The 23,754-nt window shown below is 49.0% G+C and overlaps 2 protein-coding genes and 1 long non-coding RNA gene across 6 annotated transcripts in view; 1 reads left to right on the top strand and 2 right to left on the bottom strand.

The window, feature by feature from the left end:
• Positions 1-6,631, bottom strand: part of PLCG1 (phospholipase C gamma 1) — a 39,427-nt gene extending 32,796 nt beyond the window's left edge. For all 4 annotated transcript variants that reach the window (XM_062204207.1, XM_062204204.1, XM_062204205.1 and 1 more), the window contains exon 1: positions 6,400-6,631. In XM_062204207.1, the coding sequence (XP_062060191.1) occupies positions 6,400-6,616 (217 nt within the window). In that variant the 5' untranslated portion in view covers positions 6,617-6,631. The remainder of the gene's footprint in view (positions 1-6,399) is intronic.
• An 823-nt stretch (positions 6,632-7,454) lies between these two features.
• Positions 7,455-12,680, top strand: LOC133767913 (uncharacterized). Its single transcript, XR_009866920.1, has 3 exons — positions 7,455-7,758; positions 7,947-8,324; positions 12,371-12,680. It is a non-coding gene; the product is annotated as an uncharacterized LOC133767913 (long non-coding RNA).
• A 4,690-nt stretch (positions 12,681-17,370) lies between these two features.
• TOP1 (DNA topoisomerase I) overlaps positions 17,371-23,754 on the bottom strand; it is a 99,042-nt gene continuing 92,658 nt past the window's right edge. Inside the window, exons 18-21 of the mRNA XM_062204203.1 lie at positions 23,156-23,283; positions 19,778-19,872; positions 19,433-19,582; positions 17,371-18,421 (exon numbers count right to left, since the gene is read on the bottom strand). Coding sequence (XP_062060187.1) covers positions 18,319-18,421; positions 19,433-19,582; positions 19,778-19,872; positions 23,156-23,283 — 476 coding nt within the window. The 3' untranslated portion in view covers positions 17,371-18,318. The remainder of the gene's footprint in view (positions 18,422-19,432; positions 19,583-19,777; positions 19,873-23,155; positions 23,284-23,754) is intronic.

Below are 23,754 nucleotides of genomic sequence, written 5' to 3'. Positions count from 1 at the left end.
AAAGCACTCTGGGGAGAAGCAGTGATGAGAGGCAGTGAGAGGTCCTCACTATAGGGTGATTGCAGGACACGGTATCCACAACAGACTAGCCTCAGGAATAGCTGAAACGGGGGCATAATGTTGGGTCCAAGGCAAGGAGATGACAACTGAGTAAGGGCCACAAAGTCTTAACACAAAAACACCTATTTTGAAGATGTCAGCCAAGGCAGTTTCTTGACCCACATGGGTAGCCTCTATCTAATCAAAATAGCAGAACCACTATTGCTACACCCATTCCCAATTCAAAGAAATTAATCCCTTCCCAACCTCCCCTCTCCTCTCTACACAGACTGGGCTCTGCACAAGAGAGCTATCGAGAGCCACTGAAGCCACTCTGCAGGTGTGGCTTAGGATGGACCTGCACATATGAACACAGGGGAAATGAACCTGTGCTGTCAGTCACTGAGATCTGGGGTCATCTGTTTGTCCTCTCACCTATCCCGAAAGATGGGGCAGACTCTTGTTTGTTTCCTTCACCACACCTTCTGATTATTTTGTCTGGTTGTTGATGTTCTTTGTAGTTGTAGCCACCTTACTCTTATGTTCACTACTAGACTACAGTGGTTGGCAAAGTTAGCAAATGTAAGTTCAACACCAGAGAAGCAAAAGTAGCATCTCACTTGTTCAGTGAACCACAAAGGCCTAGAAAGCTGGGATGTTTTTGTTTTTGTTTTCATTTTTAATTTGAGAGACAAAGAGTATATCCATCCATTGGTTCATTCCCCAAATACCTACAAATGGCTGGGGCTGGGCCAGACCACAATTGGGAACCAGGAACCTAATCCAGGTCGCCCTTGTGGGTGGGTGGCAGAGACCCAAACACTTGAGCCATTACCTGCTGCTTCCCAGGAAGCTGGAATCTGAAGTGGAGCCAGGACTTAAATCCAGTCACTCAGATATGTATGGGCAGCCACGTACCAACTAGTGATTAGCCTCTGCAATACCCACCCCTGGTTTCACTGGTTTTAAACAAAGAGTAATTTTGATGACATGGAAAGTGAACCAAGCTAAAGATTTACCACCACCCTGAATAAGTCAGAGGCTTGAGCAATCCAGTCCATCTCAATGTACCCAACACAGCAGCTAGGCCCACAGTGGATGCATGTGGGACCCATAAAGGAGCACGTGAATGAATGTGTGCAGGAGTCTATTGTAAGGGGATCCCGGAAAGACTTTTCCTGGAGCATCAGGCACAGTCTCAGTTCCCCAGGCTCTCCAGAGCTCTCTAGCGCTCAGATGGCACTTCTCTTGGGTGGACACTCTGAAATATACTATGTGATGCCTTCACACCATGGGGAGGTTACCACCAAAAGCAGTTGCTTCCAGACAACTACTCCGTCTCCTGCAAAAGCCAGCAGCTGACAACAGAGGCACGGCTAAGAGTTATAAGGATGGGCAGGTCTCCCTGCCTTGAATCAAGGAGTTTGACAGGCATCAGCCCACAACACAACAGGTAAGTCCTTTCTCCTCCCTACCAGGTCCTCCTGGGGATTTAAATCCTATCTCCCTCCTGTCAGTTCCCACTCCAATTAAGCAGGTACATGGTGCTCAACTCCATGTTATGTACTTTACAGATTCTCACTGAATCTTCACAAAAGCCTTATGAACTATGTCAATGCTATTTATTGTTATCTCCCTTTTATAGATGAGGGGACCAGAGAGGTAGCTACGTGCTCAAGGTCACAAAACAAGTAAGCCACACAAGAGGATTATGACCCCAACAGTCTGAGCTCAGAGCCTAAACACCAAACTACTAAGCTTTACCATCTCTCTCTTACCACCACTGCATTCCGCCCTACCTCCTGAAGGTCTGTCCCTCATCCGCAAACCAGTCGCTCACCACTTACTCTTCCCTCCCAACACTTACCTGACTCACAGACTACTGCTGCTGTGGTCTTCCAGACTCCAGACGGGAGGAGGCAAGTCAGTCCCACTGCAGCTGCCGACTCCCACTGTCCTCAGGTCACAGTGTGGCCCACCAAGCACAGTATACTGAGGACAGCACACCGGGGATTTCTTACCCTAACCCCCACTGGCTTCAACTCTACCGTGCCAAACTCATTCCCTGCCCCTGCACAGAATGATCTCCAGTCCCTCAGCCACGGTGTGGGCAAGCTCCTCAATCACTGGAGCCCTATGACCCCTTGCCTGGCTTTCCCCTAGGCACTCATAGAGCTCTTTGTATAGAACTTACTATGGCCTAACACACAGGGTTATAATCACACACTTCCAAGTCTCTCTTTTCCAAGAATTCCTTATAGCACAAACCAGATCTCATTCATCTTTTGAACCTCCGTTGCCTAGCTCTGGACAAATAAGCATTCAAAAAATTTTATTGAATAAATAATTGCCCTTCATTCTAAGAAGCCATTCCAAGCAAAAGTAGTGGCCAAGATCTATTAACTCCAATTCAAGTTTGTATCTGCGCACGCACACACACACACACACAGTCCTGGGAGAAACTGGAGGTGTGTGAGTCTCAGAGCTGGGCATGCTCAGCTTCTCTTAGTTATCTACTTGAGCAGACCCTTTTCCTAGGTTCACAGGAAACAGAAAGCCCCAGCTGGACGGGGGGCCTGACACAGCTGGCTTGGAAACCCACACATTGGGGGCAAGCATAAAGTGCTGAGGAAACACTAAGAGGTCTGACTTCCCCTGGAAAAACTACAGTCAGACAGGAAATACACAGGCAGGGATGGCTGGCTCTGGAGATCTGGACACATGCTCTTGCCCCTCTCCCACTGGGACCAACCAGCCAGGACAAAGAAACCCTTGATGACACTTGCCTGGCCTGGCCTGCTCCATGTGCCTATGCCTCAGAGCAGGCCCCTTAATCTGTTCCTCTCTCAACAGTTTGATACCCAGAGCCACAGGTGCCACGTTCCAGCCAGCTGGTTCCAATACCAGCCACCACCACCTCCAGTCTACCTGCCTTGTCAAGGCGGTTTGCTGTTTTCTTCACTACCCCAACCCACATCAAAGGATCACGCAGAACTGTCCTTATGTTTTAGTTTTCCTGAAGTCAAGGAATCTTTTCTCACTCACCCTCTGAGAAGGCCTGGCATCCTGAAGACCTTCTATTGACAAGTCAACCAAAAACAGAAGGCCAGGGCTCTAAAAGGCCCCACAGATATGCTTAGCCAGTATTTGAAGAACAGCCATAGAGTCCCCACAGTGACCCTTGACCACATAACATCACTAAACATTGGTCTGAACCATCTCACTCCAGAAAAAAACTTAGCTGAAAAAGTGCAGAGCCAGAGCCTAGGGAGGCTGAGGATGTCTTGGGATGCAGAAGCCAAAGAGGTCTTGCCCTGTATGTATAGTCTGAGCACAAAGGCTTCTCTTTACAGAGGAGCAACTCGGACCCCTGAGAACCTGGGGCCTGACGCCCAGCCCTAACTATAGACTGGGCCCAGCAGAGGTGCTGTGCCACAAATTACTCCCCGTACTTCCATTTCCTCATTTATAAAGTGGGGTGTCCCTCCTGACTGCCCCTCCCCAGGGCCTTTGTGAGTATTAGCCAAGAAAACAGGATGAAAAGTCTCTATAGCACTCAGCAGGAAGTCTCTAATTGCTTTTTATGCACTTATGTCACTATCTGCAACATAAAAAGCCAAACACCAATCTGGTTCCTGTCACACCACCGAGACAATCAGAAAGTGCCCAAGCACTTCCCACCTCCCATTAGAGCCAAACTCCTGCCCTAGAAGTTGGCAGGTGCCAGCCCCATTTCACAAGTGGTAGAGAGAGGTCACACAGAACAGAATAGGACAAGGTCTTACACAGGAGTGTGCTGCACTTTCATGGAACCACAGTCTCTCCTTTAGGACCATGGACACCCTGAGGGTAGCAGAGTGTCTCTTGGGCAGGCTTCAGGATCAGCAGGAAAGGTCAGATAACCTGAAGCACCTGGGTAACAGGTGGGGTGGCAGCCAACTAAGCCAGCAGACCAACCCTCCTCAGAGTCTGCAGCAGGAGGCTGCAGGCATCAGAGCCCACCAATGAGCTGAGCCCATGAGCGGAGAGAAGCAATGTGGGGCTCCAGAGGGACGCTCTATTTGCAGGGTCTGAACTCCAAACAAGTGTCTAGAAGCACTTTTGCCCCAGGCCCCTTTAATCTAAGCTCCCAAAAGGAAAGGACCAGGATGCCTCTATACCCTAGGCCGCCTTCCAGTCCTCTCAAATCCCAGCTAAATGATGAAATCACTGAATCTGTATACTTCTGGCTGACCAACCCCAGGAGAAGGGGATAATCAGGTCCTCTATACTCCTGGTCCCATCCCTCAAAGCCCTGGGACACCTTAAAACTAGAGCGTGCCTTCTCCACACTACTTCCTTCTGTTCAAGACCCAAGTTACAAACAAGAAAGTCACACCTAGGAGTCAAATGTGCAACACTCTACTCTCTACACTGTTCTATGAGATGAGTGGAAAAGTGGGTAGATGGGTTAGGGCAAAACACACACACACACAAAAACCCATTTCCTCCCTTTCCCCCAGTAGCAAGCTAAGTGAAACATGAACTTGACCCCCATCCTCCTTCCTTCCTGTACCCTCACCCCCTCCTACAGCCACACTCCACATCCCTCAACATTCCCTAGGAGGACAGCCACAGTCTATTATTATTAACAGATCAGTTTATTAAACATCTACAATGTATCAACACATTTGCATCTAATTTAGTCCCCAGAGCAACCCGATATGATTGCTGTATTATTACCTCCATTTTACAGATGGGCAAAACAAGGTTCACAAAAGGTTATATAACTAGGCGAGGAGTATACAACCAACACACAGGCTTCAAATCCAGACCTGCCTTCAAACACTGTGCTACAATTATTGCCTGCTGGTCCCCAACATGGTTTAAAAAAATATTGTCTGTTACCAAGAGATCTCTATCTGGGAAGCTCCTGCCACCAACTCAGCACAGGGAGCACCACAAAGCAAGGGTGGACCTGAAGTCTGATGTTCCCAGGACTGTCCCAGCTCTCTGCAACCTGTTCTTGCTCCACTTCAGAACCCAGTCTCTCAAATTACTAAAATGTTCTCCCAGTGGCACTGAGGAAGGCAGCTGCCATTTCTTGGTTCAGCAGCTCTGTCAGATCTGAAGTGTGTAGTTGAGGACGGCTGCTACCACAACACCTTCCTTCCTCCCAATCTCCTCACTCATCTACACGCATGCACACCAGACCCAAGAACCTCTGTGGGAGCCTCTCCAGGGGTGTCGCTTCCTGACCCCCTTTCTCCACATGCCCCTGGTTCTAATACCCATCTCTGGGAGGTCCTTGGAGGAAACAACCCACAGCCTGGGGTTGCAGAAACATCTGTTCACACAGGAAGGCGAGAGAAAGGAGGGCAGAGCTGAGTGCCCATCCGGCCACAGCTCAGGCATGCAGTGAGTGCAGTAACACACTGAAAGATCTGGGGTTTTTTCAAAACCCCCTAACTCCCTCCTCCCACTAGAGACCTGCGCAAAAGCAGCCAAGCTCAGGCCTGGCAAGGCACAGAGGCAGGAAACCAAGGGGGGAGCCACTGTCGGCTCCCTGTGGCCACCGGACACAGGACACAAAGGGCTAGACCCCAAACAGGCTACACGCTCTGAGACAGGAGTACCTGACGCCAAGGCACTTGGACTGGCCTGTCTGGGGCCAAGCTTCAGGTGGGTGCTTCCAAGTGCAAGGGCAGAGCCCCTTTACCCAAGAGCCTGCCCGGGCTTTGGGCACCGGCACAGGCCTCCAACAACTCAGCTTTGGGACAAAAGCAGCAGCAAGTAAAAGCGGCCTTTCCCAGGCTTCGCCAAGACAGAAAGGACCACCTTCTTCTCCCGCCCCAAGCAGATGAGCAGGCCTAGCCCTGTTCCAAAGCCAGCCCTACCTCAACATCTGCCTAACTTTTACCCAGGGAACCCAAAGGTTCCCTTGCAGTGAAGAGCCCAGCCTTGGGACCCAGGGAATCTCGCACCACTCTTCCTGCAGAGGGGGAGGGCAGTGCCCCTCGGGCCCAGCCCCAGGATCGCGGGCAGGGTGGGCGCAGCTTGGCTCCCCTCGCCCGCCACCGCCGCCCCTTCCCGGGACTGGAGGCGCTAGACGTCTGCCCCACTGGACTCCAGTCCACCAGGATTTTTTAGGCCTCAGGGAAAGACGCCTGGAGGAGTCCCCCCAGCCGGGGGAGGGGGCGTCCTGTCAGGTGACCGAGGATTTGGATGATCCCCGCCCCCCAGTGACCACCGGAGCCAAGGCGGGGGCGGGTCCAGTGGGGGTGGGGAGAGCCCAAAGTTTGCCCAAGTCGCCAGGGAGGGCCGCGGCCGCGCGCGCCTCGCCAGCCCCGCGCGCGCAGCGGGCCCGGGGGCGGCACTTACTGGCCCCCTCGATCTTGTCGGCGCCGCGGCTCCACGTGATCTGGCGCGTCTCCAGTTTGACCTGGAAGGTCTTCCGCTCGGGCCGCTGCGACTTCTTGGAGTAGAACAAAGTCATGACGGTGCCCACCTCGAGGCTGCGGCAGAGGTGCAGCACCTCGACGTCCGAGGGCGCGCCGGGAGCGCAGCCATTGGCGCAAGGGGACGCGGCGCCCGCCATGGCTCCGACGCTGGGGACGGCGGCGGCGCAAGCCGGAGGAGCCGGGAGCAGGCGGCGGCGGCTGAGGCGGCCGGCGAGCGGGACCCGGCGGCGGCGGCTCCTGCGGGCGGACACGGGGCGGAGCCTAAACACCGAAGGCGGGGCGGCCCGAGGATCCGCCCCGCCCGCGCGCCAGGAACAAAGGCGCCCGCGCGCCCGTGGGGAGGACCCCCGCCCCCGGCCCACCGCGCCTGCGCCCCGCGACCCCCGGCCAGGCCGCAAGCGGGGGCGCGGGGCGCCATGGTACGCCCCGCTCCCAAGCAATCCGTCGGTCGCTCGGCCCCGCAGAGCTTCCTCATGCGACCCCGGCAGGGCGCGGGGCCTCCACCGGCCCCGTCACGCACGGCAGCCCCGCCCACAGGCTGCAGGCCCGCGGCCGCCCGGCCCGTCAGTCAGGCGCTCGTGCACGCGAAGCCACCCGCCCACTGTCCCGCACAGGCCCGACCGCAGCCTCCGCGCCGCCCGCACAGCCACCCGGAGAAGATGCAAGGGTGCCACGCGCCCCTCGGGTCCGCCTGGCCAAACCCAATTACCTGGGCGATTTGCCCGGCGGAGGGAACCGGGCCAGGCCGGGCCGCCTCACACCCGCGGCGGCGGCGGCGGCGGCGGCGGAGGCGGGTTCTCCGCGCGCCCTCCTCGGGGAGGAGTGGGGGCGGGGCATCCCGAGGATTGGTCAGCGGGCTCTGATGGACAGCGTTCTGTCCCGCCCCCTCCCCCTGCCCGCGCAGAGCTGGCCCACAGGCCGCCCTTGCGAAGGCGAACCCGACGTCGGTCCTGCCCTTGCGTAGGTGCGCTCCCTCGGAGAAGCGCTTCAGGCGTGAGCATCCCCCGCAGGGCTCGTTCAACCCGCGCCCGCGCTGTCTGGAGACCTGACCTGTAGCCCCCAGCGGCCCTGTCTCTCTCCCTAGCATCGGCGTTGCCTGTTGCTCCTCGCCCTCGTTGTTCCCCACGAGGCAGGACGCGGGTCGGATCCGGGAGGTGGGCTCAGGCCCTGCCTCACATCCCTCCTGCAGGTGCGCTCCTGAACTTTGGTTTTCCTGACCTCGCTCTGGACTCTGTCCTGGGCCAGTACCCACGGCGACCTGACTTCACGCAGCGCGCAGGTACCAGTGCCTCCACCTCCACCTCCACGTCCCACTGTCCGCACCACGTCGCTACCTAAGGCGGCTGCCTCACCCGCACTCCCACACGGCTCCCCAGCCTTCGCTTTCTCAGAACATGGCACCAAACTCCTCTCGATTGCATAAGCCAAAAACCTGGCCAGTAACCTTGATTCCTCTGTCTGCCCCAGGTCAAATCCACCGAGGCCTGTTCACTTTGCCTGCAAGCCCACCAGGCCCTGTCCTCTCACCTGCGTCTCTTCTCCATGTTTAAAGCTTTTAAAAGAAATGAAACCATGATCACCTACCTCTGGTCTACAGTTCTCCCGCCCTGAGTGGCACACAGCAGGTTCTGATGGGCCTGGCCCCTTCCTGTCTCCTGGCTTCTTCACTCTCCGTCCTCTGGTCAGCAGGCTTCTGTCTGGAATCATTCACCCTCTTCATCTTCCTGAGTGCTGTGAAAACTGAGGACATCTGCGGTCATGGGGAGGCATGCCTGACACGTGTTGCCCCAGGTGCTGCATTTCAGAGAGGAGCGGCCCAGCAGAGCTTTCCAGAGAAAGACCCAGGTGAGTTGGGATTTGTGAGTACAGGCGAGCAAGTGCTCAGGCATCCGCACCCAGTACTAGGTATGTGGAGCTGCCTCTGCCTGTCTCGCGGTGATAGTAGCTTGCGTGTGTGTGCATGCTCCTGCCCGTTTGGTTCCCTCGAGTGTGGCCCCAAGGAGCTAACAGCACTAGGCGCCTGTCAACTAAGGGGCAGCAGGGGAGCTGAGATGGACTGCCACCTAGTGACAAGCCTTTGAAGTGGGAGGCAGGCTGATCCTGATCGCACGTGATCCTCGTAATCACCCTCTAATCGGGGACACTGGTCCCCAGTTGACTGATGAGGACGTTCAAAGAAGTTCTAGAACTTACCGAGCGGCCACATCACTCACAAGTGGGGACTTGAACCTATCCACCTCCGTTTTTTGCCTCACAAGAGGGCCTCTGGCTTAGGTAAGTCCTGGTGGTGAGCTGTCAGTGGGCATGAGGCTAGATGGCTACTGGCACAGGGAACCTGGCAGAACATGAGTGGCCAGAGCGTGGCTTGTACTGAAAGCGCCGCTGTCGCTAAGCTGGGAAGCGTGAGGAGAACAGGAGAGATCCAGCCCCAGCCCCTCCCGGGATTAACAGACCTTAAACAAATAAGCACTCTGTTATGTAAAGACACTTGTGATGAGGGCTCCGGAGGAAAAGAACAGATGAAAAAAAAAAAAAAAAACAGTGAAGTTTGCCAGTGCGGCGGCTCACTAGGCCAATCCTCCGCCTGCGGCGCCGGCACACCGGGTTCTAGTCCCGGTTGGGGCACCGGATTCTGTCCCAGTTGCTCCTCTTCCAGACCAGCTCTCTGCTGTGGCCCGGGAAGGCAGTGGAGGATGGCCCAAGTCCTTGGGCCCTGCACCCGCATGGGAGACCAGGAGAAGCACCTGGCTCCTGGCTTCGGATCAGCGCAGCGCGCCAGCTGTGGTGGCCATTTGGGGGATGAACCAATGGAAGGAAGACCTTTCTCTCTGTCTCTCTCTCACTAACTCTGCCTGTTAAAAAAAAAAAAAAGAAAAGAAAAGAAAAGAAAAGAAAAGAAAAGAAAACACAGGAGGCCTCCCTGTGGCTCCGCAGAGGTCAGATGGGAAGGAGTAGGTGGCTGGGTGAGCTGTTAAATGTTGATTGGAGGAAGGTACTTTCCAGGCAGGAGGCCAGAAAGAGGTGGTTAAGTTTAGTGAAGGCTGGAGTTTCTTCAGTGAAGGAGAGTGTGTGGGGGAGGGGCGACCAGTGAGTAGAGCCCCTCCCCGCCTGTCTGGTCTTGTCCATTTTCCTATGAGGCACCGAAGTGCTACAGTTCCTTCCAAGCTTCCTGTGCCAACTGCAGCGACTTACAGGCTGTGATACGCCTTTGAAATATGTCCCTCTTTCCTGGGAGCTTCCCAACATGTAGCCCCAGGCTTCCGTGCCTTCACTCTTGCCTCTGTGGCAGGACCCCAGGGGCTGCCAACAGGAGCCTGAGTTTTCAGTCCACTGCCAGACTTTAGTCACTGAACAGGGTCCCATTTCCTCTTGGGACTTCTGGGCCAGCATCCCAGGGCTCAGGTGCCTCTTGCCATCAGAGGAGGTTCAGGAAAAGCAGGGCACACAAAGGGTGTGGCTGGGGTGTGGGCTTCCCCCAGCTCAGCATCTCTCTGGGTGTGTGGGTGTTGCTGGCAGTGCCTGCAGCTGCACTGTCTGAGAGGAGCAGCCTTGCACCCACACAAGGCACACGCCCGTGACATCATCCAGGCTAGCCTTACATGGGCCTATTTGTGCTAACACGCATGCTTCAGCATGCCCTGGCCTATATCACGCCTGTGCCTGGAGCCTGGGGAGAGTCCCAGCCCTCTTGTCCTTCTGGCCCTGTTGGCTTGGCCTTGCAGCTGTTTGTTGTTGTTTGTTTTTTTAAGACTTATTTTATTTGAGAGGTAGAGTTACAGAGAGAGACAGACAGACAGAGGGAAAGGTCTTCCATGGTTCACTCCCCAAATGACCCCAATGGCTAGAGCCGAGCCGATCCAAAGCCAGAAGCCTCTTCCAGGTCTCCATGTGGGTGAAGGGACCCAAGCACTTGAGCCATCTTCCACTGCTTTCCCATGCCAAAGAAGAGAGCTGGATAGGAAGAGGAGAAGCTGGGACATGAACCGGTGCCCATATGGGATGCAGGCTCCGCAGGTGGAATCTTAGCATATTACAACACAGTGCCGGCCCCCCAGCTGGTTTTTAATAGCCATTCAGAGCAGTGGTTGGCATATAGTAAACACTGCATATCTGCTTTATACACACTGTCTCATTTCTTCCTCATTACAACTGTATTGGACAAGTATTCATATTATTCCCATTTCACAGGCGAAAAACCGAGGCCCAGAGAAAGTAGGAGACATGCCCGTGGTCACACAGCTAATGGGTGGCAGAGACAAGATTAAAACTTAGTCTGGTTCTTGAGTCAGTACTATGCTGCCTGCCATATATACGGACAACATATTGTGTACCCTCACAATATGTTTCCCAATCATCCCTACCTGATATGTTTTCTGTTTTTCACAAGTTTGTTCAGTGTTGTCACAGATGGGGTTCTTTGGGAAGCAGACTGACAGGTTAGTGTGCAGTGTCTATGAGCGAGTGCCCCTGGGCCCAGCACTTTGGAGGGGGACAGGAAAGGGCATAGGGAGACGTGAAGTTGTGAGGCAGCTTTGCCACACATCTCTCTGCAGCTGGGGTACTCTTGGGCTGGTAGCTAAAGGTTTTCTGCTGGCCCCTCACTCTGCCCACCACAGATGTATTCTTGTCCAGACCTTGAAAGGAAGTTTAGGGTACTTAACAAAAATACCGTTCTTTGGGAATGGGATATGAGACCTTAAGGAGGACTGTGCAGTGGTTACTGGGTTAACATAGCTGTGGTAATTGAGGATCCAATGTGGCTGAACTTCCTGGTAGCCAAAGCAGTACCTCTTTCTATTCTGATAACCAATTCCTTGAGGGTAAAAGTTATCTGGGGGTTGAATTACCGAAGTTTCCTTGATTGAAATAGTGGAGAATGTTCTCAACAGCTTAGTTACAAATGCTAACACAGTTTTCATTTGTCCTTTGAAATGCCCTTGAGTGAATAAGGAAAGCATAATATAAAAGTATATCTCAACAGAGCCCCTTCCGATGTCTAATTTGATCGATGCATAAACTTATGTTCCTTTTCTTCCAACTGTTCTTAAATTTCTACTGTGCCTTTTGCTAGCTGTCTGTATGGTGACCCTCTCTGGGCTGGTGAGCCAGCTTGCACCTCATCCAGAACTTTCTAAGTACTTGCCTCACTGCACTTTGAGCTGCACCCAAACCTGCTCTTTAGGCTCTCGACCCCTGGCCCCAGCATCTCCATAGGCCTAACACTTCTTCGGACATGTCCTTCTGCTTTTTTTTTTTTTTTTTTTTTTTGACAGGCAGAGTGGACAGTGAGAGAGAGACAGAGAGAAAGGTCTTCCTTTTGCCGTTGGTTCACTCTCCAATGGCTGCCGCGGTAGCGCGCTGCGGCCAGCGCACCGCGCTGATCCAATGGCAGGAGCCAGGTGCTTATCCTGGTCTCCCATGGGGTGCAGGGCCCAAGGACTCGGGCCATCCTCCACTGCACTCCCTGGCCACAGCAGAGAGCTGGCCTGGAAGAGGGGCAACCGGGACAGGATCGGTGCCCCGACCGGGACTAGAACCCGGTGTGCCGGCGCCGCAGGCGGAGGATTAGCCTAGTGAGCCGCGGCGCCGGCCGTCCTTCTGCTTTCTTCTTCACTTGGGATGTATGTGGCTCAGTCCCTCAGGAGTCCTGTGTTTTCTCTTGCTCAAGGCAAACCTCATGCCTGGCCCAGCCATTCCCAGGGAATCTGCTCACTCCAGACTTTGCTACCTCCATGCTGATGGGACTCAGAGAGGCTCTCCAGCTGGGTTCCAGACACACTTACTCCTGGGGTGGGCAGACATACTGTAAATGCTTCACTGAAAGAAGAGGGAAACCCTTGCCAATCAGGGACTCAGGAAGGGGCCAACCTGCTTTCTCCTCTCTCTTCCAGCAAACTTCCCTGATCTGCCTCTGGAGCACTTAGCACAGCTGCATCAGACCAAGTCCCCACTCCAGTACAGGCACAGAAATGCCAAGAGCCAAGGACAGTAGAGTGTGCTAAGGGCTCCTTGGAGCACTAAGAAGGGATTCTTGACCTCCACCAGAACTGTTGGTGTCTGTGGAAACAGAAGTGACAGCATTTATGAGGATATGCCAGCTCCAAACAAGGTGAACTACTGTTTTCATAAGGGTATTCCAAGGTGCTTTCTGTTTTTTTTGCAACTAAAATATTAATGTTTTTAGAGATGCATGATTCAAATGTCCACGTATAAGTTTGTATTTAAAGTATTTATAATTGATAAATTTTGGTTTTTCTGTAACTTGCAGAAATATATTCTTTACATGAACCTTTGATTTCTATTATTTTTCACCATGAGAGCCACTTTTTGAGTCATTTAATATAATTTCTCAAAGCACATCACCTTTACTGTCTTCTAAGGCTTTTTTGTTTAACTCTGCAGATTTGCAGAGGCACAGGCAGAGAGAAAAAGAGGTCTTCCGTTTGATGATTTGTTCCCCAAATGCCGGAGCTGCACTGATCCGGAGCCAGGAGCCAGGAGCTTCTTCTAGGTCTCCCACATGGGTGCAGGGCCCAAACACTTGGGCCATCTTCTACTGCTTTCCCAGGCCATAGCACAATGCTGGAGTTGAACTGGTGCCCATTATGGGTTGCCAGCACTGCAGGTGGTGGCTTTACCAGCTACGCCACAGCCCTGGACTCTAAGTTTTGTTTTTAAAGATTTGTTTATTTGAAAGGCAGAACTGCGGGGGTGGGGGTGGTCTTCCATCCACTGGTTCACTTCCCAAACAGCGGCCACAACAGCCGGCTGGGCCAGGCCAAAGCCAGGAGCTTCATCTGGGTCTCCCACCTGGGTACAGGGACCCCAGCATTTGGGCCATCCTCTGCTGCTTTCCCAAGTGGAGTAGCCTGGGCTAAAACCGGCACACACATGGCATAATGTTGTTGCAGGCAGCAGCTTTTCCCGCTATACCACAACACAGACCCCTCTAAGTTGTTTGAAAGAACATTTTTGCAAAATTTGCTTTGAGGAATGTATATAAATACATCAATTTTATTTTCAAAGAATTATTTTATTTATTTGAAAGACAGAATTAGAGAGCGAGAGCGAGAGGTCTTCCATTCTGCTGGTTACTCCCCAAATGACCGCAATAGCCAGAGCTGAGCTGAGCTGAAGCCAGGAGCCAGAAGCTTCCTCGGCATCTCCCACGTGGGTGCAGGGGCCCAGGCACCTGGGCCATCTTCTGTTGCTTTCTCAGGCCATCACAAGAGCAGCCAGGACTTGAATTGGCGCCCATATGGGATGCCCGCACTGCAGGTTGAGGCTTTAACCCACCGTGGCACAGCGCGGCCCCAATACATCCATTTTAAGTGTAGTTTGATGAGCTTTGACAAATCTATACCCTCATATAACCTCCACCCAGACACGTTAGAAGAGCATTTCCATTATGCCTATGCTAGCAGTCTCCCCAGCCCTTATCCAGCAACCAGTAATTTACTTGGTCACTAAAGTTAGTTTTCCCTATTCTAGAGTTTGATGTAAATAGAATCAGGTATATACTTGTGTCTACTTTTTGATTCAATGTATTGTTGCAAAGAGAATACTTTATTTGGAAGGCAGAGAGAAAATCTCCCAACTGTTGGTTCACTCCCTAAATGCCCTCAATAGCTAGAACTAGGCCAGGTCAGAGCCAGGAGCCAGGAACTCAATCTGGGTCTTATATGTGGGTACCAGGGACCTAACTACTTGAGACATCAGGTGCTGCCTCCCAGGGAACACATTAGCAGGAAGCTGGAATTGGGAGCAAAGCTAGGACTTGAACCCAGGCATTCCAACATGGAATGCAGGCTTCCCAAGTGACATCTTTACCACAGTAACAAATGTCCACTCCAGATATTATTTTTTTCAATCAGTATATGATGCTGGCACTAGTCATAATTCAGCTTAAGCCTAATTGTCTTTTAGTATAATCAAGATGAATATTAACAAATTTTTTTTTTTTTTTTTAAATTTTGACAGGCAGAGTAGACAGTGAGAGACAGAGAAAGGTCTTCCTTTTCCATTGGTTCACCCCCTAATGGCTGCTGCGCTGCGGCCGGCGCACCATGCTGATCCGAAGCCAGGAGCCAGGAGCTTCTCCTGGTCTCCCATGCGGGTGCAGGGCCCAAGGACCTGGGCCATCCTCCACTGCACTCCCGGGCCACAGCAGAGAGCTGGACTGGAAGAGGAGCAGCCGGGGCAGAACCGGCGCCCTGACCGGGACTAGAACCCGGGATGCCGGCGCCGCAGGCGAAAGATTAGCCTAGTGAGCCTCGGTGCCAGCCAATAATATTCTTTAAACACTGTGTGAAGAATCTCAAGTGTGTTTAGGTTGTAAACAGCATAGTATAGTGAATGTCAATCACAAACCCATCAGCTTCCAAAATCATGAATTACTGGGGCCAGCACCGTGGCTCACTCGGTTAATCCTCCACCTGAGGTGCCAGTATCCCATATGGGTGCCGGATTCTAGTCCAGGTTGCTCCTCTTCCAGTCCAGCTCCCTGCTGTGGCCCAGGAAAGCAGTGGAGGATGGCCCAAGTGCTTGGGCCCTGCACCCACATGGGAGACCAGGAGAAGCACCTGGCTCCTGGCTTTGGATCGGCACAAGTGTGCCGGCTGCAGCATGCCAACCGTGGCGACCATTTGTGGGGTGAACCAACGGAAGGAAGACCTTTCTCTGTGTCTCTCTTTCTCACTAACTCTATCTGTTAAATAAAAAAAATTAAAAAAAAAATCATAAATTACTGTCCACTGATGCTTCAGGCCAAACTCTCCTGGTTATCTTCATACAAATTCTGATTTTGTTATTCATAAATATTTGTTTTCTAAAAATATTACATATTATATACACATTATAAATAGAATTATCAATTTGAAAAAAAATAGTGATCTTTATGAGGCTTGTCTATGTGGAATACTTGGGATTGTGAGAAATACTAAGTCTGTGCTACATTTCTTTGCCTCCCTGTTTACTGATTTTGTCTTTTAAGTATCCAGAACTAGCTTGACTAAGGTCATTCCAGGATAACATGTTTTCTCAAAAAAGTGCTTTTCAGTTCAGTACAACTTGAGAGTGTCTCATTATATGAGTATGAGGGAATTTTTAAGGCCTCAATTTTCTTTTCTCCTGTATTCAATGTGTATGCTATTTAGAAAGTGACTAAAGAGTTGGCAATTACTGGATGTATGAGATAACGACATGAAGGATAATTACCCTGGTGTCTGGGTTGGGGGCTTGCAGGTGTGGTGCTTTTCACTGAGATGGCTTGGAGCAGTGGGAACTGAACCCATTTCCAGGGATGTGTGGAGATTGAGGTGCCCATGGACTTCCTTTGTAGAGATGTAGTTGGCAGCATGTCTGGAGCTCAGGGAGGAACTATTGGCTGGAGATAGAGGAGTCATCACCCTCAGGTGTGAACAGAATTAGCTAGTGAAACAAGAACCATGGCACCTACGTACCCCTATTAAAAGAGGTGACTCAGCAACAGCCTGATTAAAAAAAAAAAAAAGTGGTCAACAGCGTCTAGCACCATAAAGAGCTTAAGAAAGATGCAGAAAGAACCTGTTTATTGATTTGGTCACTTAGTCATTGGCAGTTGTGGTTAGAGCAAAGGGAGGGAACTGGGGGCAGATGGGACAGAAGCTAGCTGCAGTGGGTGGGGAATGACCGGGTGGTGTAGATGACTCATGGCAGGTGCTTGTTTGTGGAATGAAGGAGAAGGAGAGGCGGGTAGCTGCGAAGTGCTGGGGTTGGTTGGTTAAGTTTTTTCAGTGTTAAATGTGGTAAATGCCTGAGGTAGATTTGACGGCTTTTGGCAAGGAGAGCAGACAGGACTCACTGACCGGTCACGAGGTTGCACCCAGATGTCTGGTGTGGATAGCAGTGGGAGCCATCCCCACTGGCCCACAGCTGGGCTCAGGCAGCATGGAAGGGTCTGATCAGAAAGAATTTCAGATTTGCCCATGTGGCCATGCATGGATGGAAGTGAGATCTACCAGATGATTAGTTAGGCAAGTTACCAACCACCACAGCAAATCAACTGGGCACCAAAGAACCTCTGTTGCTATTCCTTAGATTCTACATTCTAGCTACCTCAACACTGTAGAACTCAAAAATACCTGGCTATGGTATCTTGTTCCTGAGAATGATGGCTACAAAACCTTTTTTATTCCCTGGTGAATGTGATTTCCCTCACTAGTCAATGAAATACAAGCTGTTAAGGACTTCCAGAATTCTGTTTTGAGCCCAGCACCAGCCCTGTCCTGGGCTCTAGGGAGAACCAAGACCTTCAGAGAGGTGGATCTCTTCCTTGACTACATGCTAGCAAGCTAGACCACTGTGGTTTTTGAGAAGTCTGCATTCCATCTGGTGTAGTACCTTTAATTGTTACTACCCTGTCTGTAAACTCTGCCACACAAACAAATCCAGAGAAGCTCCCTTAAGCTCTCTGAAAATTAACTCAACAATACCTGTTCTATCCTGCCAATAAACATTGTCTACACCAGACTTTTAGATAGTTCTTGACCCCATCTGCTCCCACTTTACTGACCTCAGTAATAAAAAAAAATTCCAGACTAAGATGCAGTCCCAGGGCCCTAATTCTGGTCTGGGGCCCTTGGTAACAAAGAGGCAGACACTAAATTTCCGTTAAGTTGTAGGAATTTATTTTAAATAACCTACAGTTGATTAAAAGGGAATTCATGATAAAAATAGAAGATACTTGAGGAAAGATGTGGGAAATGGACTCTGCACACACGCTAAACTAACAATGCCTCTAAAACTAATGATTATAGCAAAAAATGTCTTCACATTAAAATTCTGCTTTTTATGTTTTTTCCCATTTTTTACACAATTACAAAAGAAAAAAATAAAAGCCCTAAAATCTTGATTATTTTTCCTTTTTTTTTTTTTGGACCAAATACTCATTTTCCTTTAAATTTACTGACCTGTGGAACTTTTTATATCATAAAATCTTTCAAGTGAAAGACTGGGGTTTAAAAACAAAAAGATGGGACATCTTAAAGGGTACAGAGAATGCTCAGAACAAAGGATGATGGGAAAATGGTTTCAGTCACTGATTATTTCATTATCCTTAGACTCACTCGCCCTTCATCCCTCCCCAACCCAATCTACACGATCTTTAAGATCAAGAAAAAGGTTTAAATATTTTAAAATAATTAAAAAGAAATAAAAATTCACATTTAAAAAGGAACACTCAAGTCAGGAAATATTTTCCCATCATGCTTTTCTGTGAATAGGTGTCTGAACCAAAACACTGCCGATGTCACGACGGCTTCAAGTTTAATGAAAATTGATTCCCATGACAATAGAGAGTGACAACTCTAACAGGTGCGCTGGGTTTTTGTTCTACTTAATTTTAATTCCTGAAACAGGGGAGAGGGAAGGGAGTTTAGGAATTCATTTCTATTAAAATATAGAAGTTATTGCAAAACCCTAACTGTAAAAACGCACCAATATAATCGGACTTCGCATACAGTAGCTAAGAGAATCCAAACATTTCAGTGAAACAGTGAATTTGTCTGGCAGATTGCTGACAAATTCCCATCCACTTGCCCTCTTGAAAATAAAAACAAAATTCAAAACAAATCATACAGCTAGAATTTTGATATCTGAAATATTTTTTAAATAAGTTGTCCATAGGACAACTGGCTCAGCTCTCCCTTATAATATCTCCAGGTTTCTCTTTTCGCAAAGATGGTTTGTTAAGACTTGCTGCCTCTCTCCCTCCAGTGTGAGGGCAAGTGAGGCTCACAGTTTTTCCATCTTCCCCAAACCACACTGTTCCTTTTCACAGAACCCTGCCCTTTGAGACTGGCTAAAACTCGTAGTCCTCATCAGCCATGTCGATGGCCCAGGCAAATTTCTCCCGCTGGGTTTTATTGTAAATTTTCTCAATTGGGATGCCCCACTTCTTGCACCTGCAAATAAAGGAGAGAAGGGGGATTAGTGTGATTCAGAAAGCAATGGCCCAGACTTGAAGTATAGGTTCAGATGTGCCACAGCTAGTCAGTAGTGGAGCTAAAATTTGAACCCAGCATGGCTCTTTACCACTGTACCATAGATACTGCCTCTTAAGAGCTAACTAAACCTCTCCTCTAACATCAAACTAAGCAAAAAGGGTAGAAGATCTGGGTGGAACCTCTGGTCTAGAAGAACAGGTGTGAGTGCAGGCACAGAGAACTTATGCCTTTGTTATACCTTTTTGTGTAGGTTGTTCAGATCTGTATTCTCATTTCTATACTTTTTGCCATTCTTCCTCAACTTGCAAAGATTACGTGGAAAAGTTATGAAAGTGTAGATGGACAAGCTCTTCTATTTTTTCCTTCAGTAAGGGTAAATGGTTTGCATTCCTGGAGCCAGCACTGTGGCACAGTGGGTAAAGTCCCCACCTGCAGTGTTGCCATCCCATATGGGACCTGGTTCAAGTTCTGGCTGCTCCACTTCCAGTCCAGCTCTGTTATGGCCTGGGAAAGCATCAGAAGATGGTCCAAGTTCTTGGGCCTCAGCACCCATGTGGGAGACCCAGAAAAGCTCCAAGCTCCTGGCTTCGGGTCAACCCAGTCCCAGCTGTTGCAGCCATTTGGGAAATGAACCAGAAGATGGAAGATCTCTTTCTCTGCCTCTAACTCTTTCAAGAAAATAAATAAAAAAAGTTTCCATTCCTGTCCAAAAATTTCATAAGGATGATAGCCACCTTAGAAAAACAGAAAATAAATACAAAGTGGGTCTAACAGTATTGACCATCCAAGATGTTCCAATGCTATTGTAGACAAGATTTAGCAGCCAGAGCTAAAGTACACGGCAGAAGTTAGAAGTTTCCCCAGAGGACAAGTGTGTTGCTTAGAATGGCATGTGGCAGCCCACAGTGCTCTCAGAACCCCCTCCACCATCTTCAGTCAGCAGGAGAGCAAGACATGCACAATGCTTACCAAGCCACTGTGATCCTAGGGTCCAGATAATTGAGTTTGGAGGTTCCCAAGGCAATTTGTTTATTCTCCTCTCGGTCTGTAGCCTGAACTTCTAGCTTCATCAGCTGCTCCTCCAATCTTTGCACAGCTTTCTTCTTTGACTCTACCACCCTGGAAAAATAAAAGAGTCATCAAGAACAAGGCCTGGCTCCTGGACAGAAACACGTATACTGCTACCTTACCCTGCCATTTCAGGGCAGTAAAAACACAAAAGATCCAAGCACAGAAAATCCCAGAAGCCCCTGGAGGGGCTACACCTCTGATTAATAATAAACCCTCCAACTTTGCACAGTACCAGGTACATACTTCTTGGTCTTAGCATCCTTCATGACCTTGGCATCAGCCTTTGCGCTTTTCAGGTCTCTCCGAGCATCTGCTAGCTGTTCCTTCTTGGCATCAATCTGAGCAGAGAAGAACACAGTAAAGTTAGGAGTGAAGTGAGCCAAAAAGGAAAAAGGGAAGGGCTCCATCACAGAAGATGAAACCTGGAAGCAATCTCCAGCAGGCAGGCTCGCTCTTTTTTCTCGGTTGTTTGCCAGGTAAAAACACCAAGAGTGGCTTCATGAAAGTACAGAGGAGACACACAATGACTGCTGAGTTAAGTGGCTGTTTATTATTCATGTATGTTCTCCAGTGACCCTTCAAGGAAAAAAGGGCTTGATAGAGAACTGATAACCTGGGACCTCATCAGTACAGAAGCTCAGGAAAAGAGCCTGGTGGGACTGGGATTTTTGGATGCTAATCTTTCAATGACAGAGCATCATAAGAAGGGCTAGAGATGACAGCTGTTATCAAATGGGTCCTGTGCCAGTTTCTGGGCTTCACTACAAGGAGGAGCTATTTTTGAAGAAGCTGAGACAGAATCCTTGCAAATAATAAGCAAGTCCACTTCACTCTTCAGCTTCTACCAGCACTCTGCAACAGAGCTGCCATCTTCAAGAAAAAACAATGCACTGAAGAGAATATCCAAGAAGCTAAAAATATGGCAATTAAAAGGTACACAGGGGCTGGCGCCGCGGCTCAATAGGCTAATCCTCCACCTGCGGCACCGGCACACCAGGTTCTAGTCCCGGTCAGGGCACCGGATTCTGTCCCGGTTGCCCCTCTTCCAGGCCAGCTCTCTGCAATGGCCCAGGAGTGCAGTGGAGGATGGCCCAAGTGCTTGGGCCCTGCACCCGCATGGGAGACCAGGAGAAGCACCTGGCTCCTGGCTTTGGATCAGCGCGGTGCGCTGGCCGCTGTGGCCATTAGAGGGTGAACCAATGGCAAAAGGAAGACCTTTCTCTCTGTCTCTCTCTCACTGTCCACTCTGCCTGCCAAAAAAAATTTTTTTAAATAAAATAAAAAATAAATAAATAAATAAAAGGTACAGAGGAAATAAGCAGCTCGGCCAGTCTATCCCAAATCAATACAAAGCATGGCCTGGTTCTGGCACTGTTTTTAAAAGGAGATGAGATGGGAAGGAAGTTATAACTCAAAAATAAGAGATATGAAAATATTTAACTTTTGACACTTCTTCCTCAAATCAAATATGGTGGAAAGGAAGAGAAAAGAGTTGTTTTGAGTCTTTCTTGCTTTTTGGAATCCTTGAAGCATTTCTGGAATTTAAGTTCTTGGTTTTTGTTTAGAAACCACAGCAGGTAATGCCATGAAGCTAGAGTCCAAACCAGTGGCCTCAAACTGCTAGGGACAGGAGAACCCCAGAGCTGCAGTCACCTTGCTGATCTGTGAGGTCAACAGAACCTCCACAGAGAAAATAAATACATGCTTGATTCACACACACTGGCCTACTGCTCAGAGTCTAGAATTGTTTATTAGACACACACACACACACACACACACAGCTCATGACTAAAAACAGAGGCCATCATTGTGAGAGAATCATTAAATATGTTTTACTATGAATGGCTTGCTTCCAACATCTATGTTGTCTGAAGCCAAGCTGAGGGGATAGATTCCAAATACACCAAAAGCATCACAGATGCCACAAGCCAGATTTTTCTCAGGCTAGAAATGCAGCAAACCACAATCTTTTAACCATTTATGTGAATGCTAAATTGGCAGGCTGTGTCAAATTCTCTCAAAGCGTCAAAGAATCCATTGATTCACTTGGAGAACAGGGGCGTGTGTTTGCTTTGTGGGCACATAGGACAGGAGTTCCTGGGCTTGGAGGGCTCGTCTGGCAGGCAGCCTGGGCTGCCCAAACAGTGGTTTCTGAGTGAGAGCAACAAAAGAGCTCCTCATGCTCCAGGGAGGGTCTCCTGAATTAGGTAAATAGCACTTGAATATTTATGCTTTTATTTTTGGTTTGGAATAACATGAAAAGAATAAACAATACTAGATGACCACCAGCTAAAGGAGTGGCAGCAAATGGGTGCTACTAGGATGGACAGTCTATAAAGTTCCCTGCCTACCAACATGGTTCAAGGATTTTTAGTCACGTATATTCCTTCATCATGGACATGTACAGCCCTTTGGGACATCCAGATGGCATCTGTAGCATAAATAGGCTGTATCTGTTTTTTGACCCAGATGTACTACTTCTGGATATTTATCTTTGAGAAATAAATAGACAGAATATACTCTGAGCCTGAAAATGTACAAGTCGCATTCCACAAAACCAGTTTTTAAATTTCACAAACTTGGCTCAAAAAAATCACACTGTAATTTTCTTAACCTCTAGTTGAAATTTATTATTTCTTCTTCCATATTAATGTGGGCAGTGAACTATTATATCAGTAGTACCTGTTATTACCACCAATAAATGTTATATTTTCATATCACAACTGTTACAAAAATCCTGAATTAGTATTTATATTCATTACTACCTTGAAATTTACAGGACTCAGAACCAAGACTTTACATATATTTAGTAACTATATTTTGATATAATTGGTTTGCTCTGGAACCCTGTGTTTTTACTCTACAGTGAAATATCTGTAAATGCTCACTGTGAGTTAGCAAACTAGGATGGGTTAGTTATGCAGCTATTGCAAAGACAGAAATGCTCATTATCAAATGTTAAGTGCCTAGTGGCTTAAAAGCTCAGTACCAGGCAGAGTTGTAGGGAGGAGAAAGGCACACGGAAGAGGAACAGCATCTCCTTGTTTGCACGTCAGTCTCTCCCTCTAAGGCAGCAACTCTGTCTAGCACACAGCCAGTATTCAACAGATGTTTGATGGTGAACTATAAATAAAAATATGATTCATGTAGAACGTGTAACAATAAAAATAGTTGTGCTAGGACTACTGAGAACTTAAATATCATTGTTTCATCATCTTTTCTATTTGAAACAATCTAGTTTGGAAATAGTTGTATTTCTGAGCTGTGGCAAGAACTATGAAAATTCTTTTATATCTATTTTCCTCATGCAACAATTAGCAATTAGAGGGTACATCAAAATTAGCTTTTGAAAACAACACGTGGCCAATGTGGAATTTCTATCCATAGATCAGATCTCCTGAACAACAGGTATCCTGATATTTGGAATCCTGACAGGGATAATAACCATTATAATATTTCCACCTGTTTATTTTTAGCATGGACCTTTCTTTCAGAACAGAACTGGCCTGATAATATTCCATCATAAAAGGGTAGACTGTTAAAAAAAAAAATTCTGATTTGCAGATGGTTTGCCCACAGCAGACAAGGTTCATTCACTTTAATACCCCATATCCAAAATACCTTAGATTGCAAGTTCATCATAGACTTCTCAAAAGTTTTGGGTGGTGCCCTCTGATGGTTACAAAGAATTGCAACAGCTCGATTGGCACGGTTGTAAGAAAGGATCTTTGCTGGGATGTTCTCATCCGCTGTAAAGAAAAGAAGCATGAAGAGTTTATATGCTGGGGCCAGCACTGTGGCAAAGTAGGTTAATTCTCTGCCTTCAGTGCTGGCATCCCACAGGGGTACCAGTTCTAGTTCTGGCTGCTCCACTTCCAATCCAGCTCTCTGCTATGGCCTGGGAAAGCAATGGAAGATGGCCCAAGTGCTTGGACCCCTGTACCTACATGGGAGACCCAAAAGAAGCTCCCCAGCTATGGCTGTTGTGGCCATGTGGGGAGTGAACCAGTGGATGGAAGACCCTTCTCTCTGTCTCCCCCTCTATCTGTAACTCTACCTCTCAAATAAATAAAATCTTAAAAGAGGGCGGGGGGAGGAAAAGGAAAGTCATCCTCAGAATCTGTAAGCCCTCTCTGCCCATGATAATTTCTGTCCTTATACCTTTATATGCCAAAAGAACATACATAATGTGTCTTCCCCAAGATTTTACCGGTAGTTAT

This window comes from Lepus europaeus, chromosome 10 (genome assembly GCF_033115175.1).
Source record: "Lepus europaeus isolate LE1 chromosome 10, mLepTim1.pri, whole genome shotgun sequence".
NCBI classification, from domain to species: Eukaryota; Metazoa; Chordata; class Mammalia; order Lagomorpha; family Leporidae; genus Lepus; species Lepus europaeus.
This window is presented reverse-complemented; position numbering and strand designations above follow the sequence as displayed.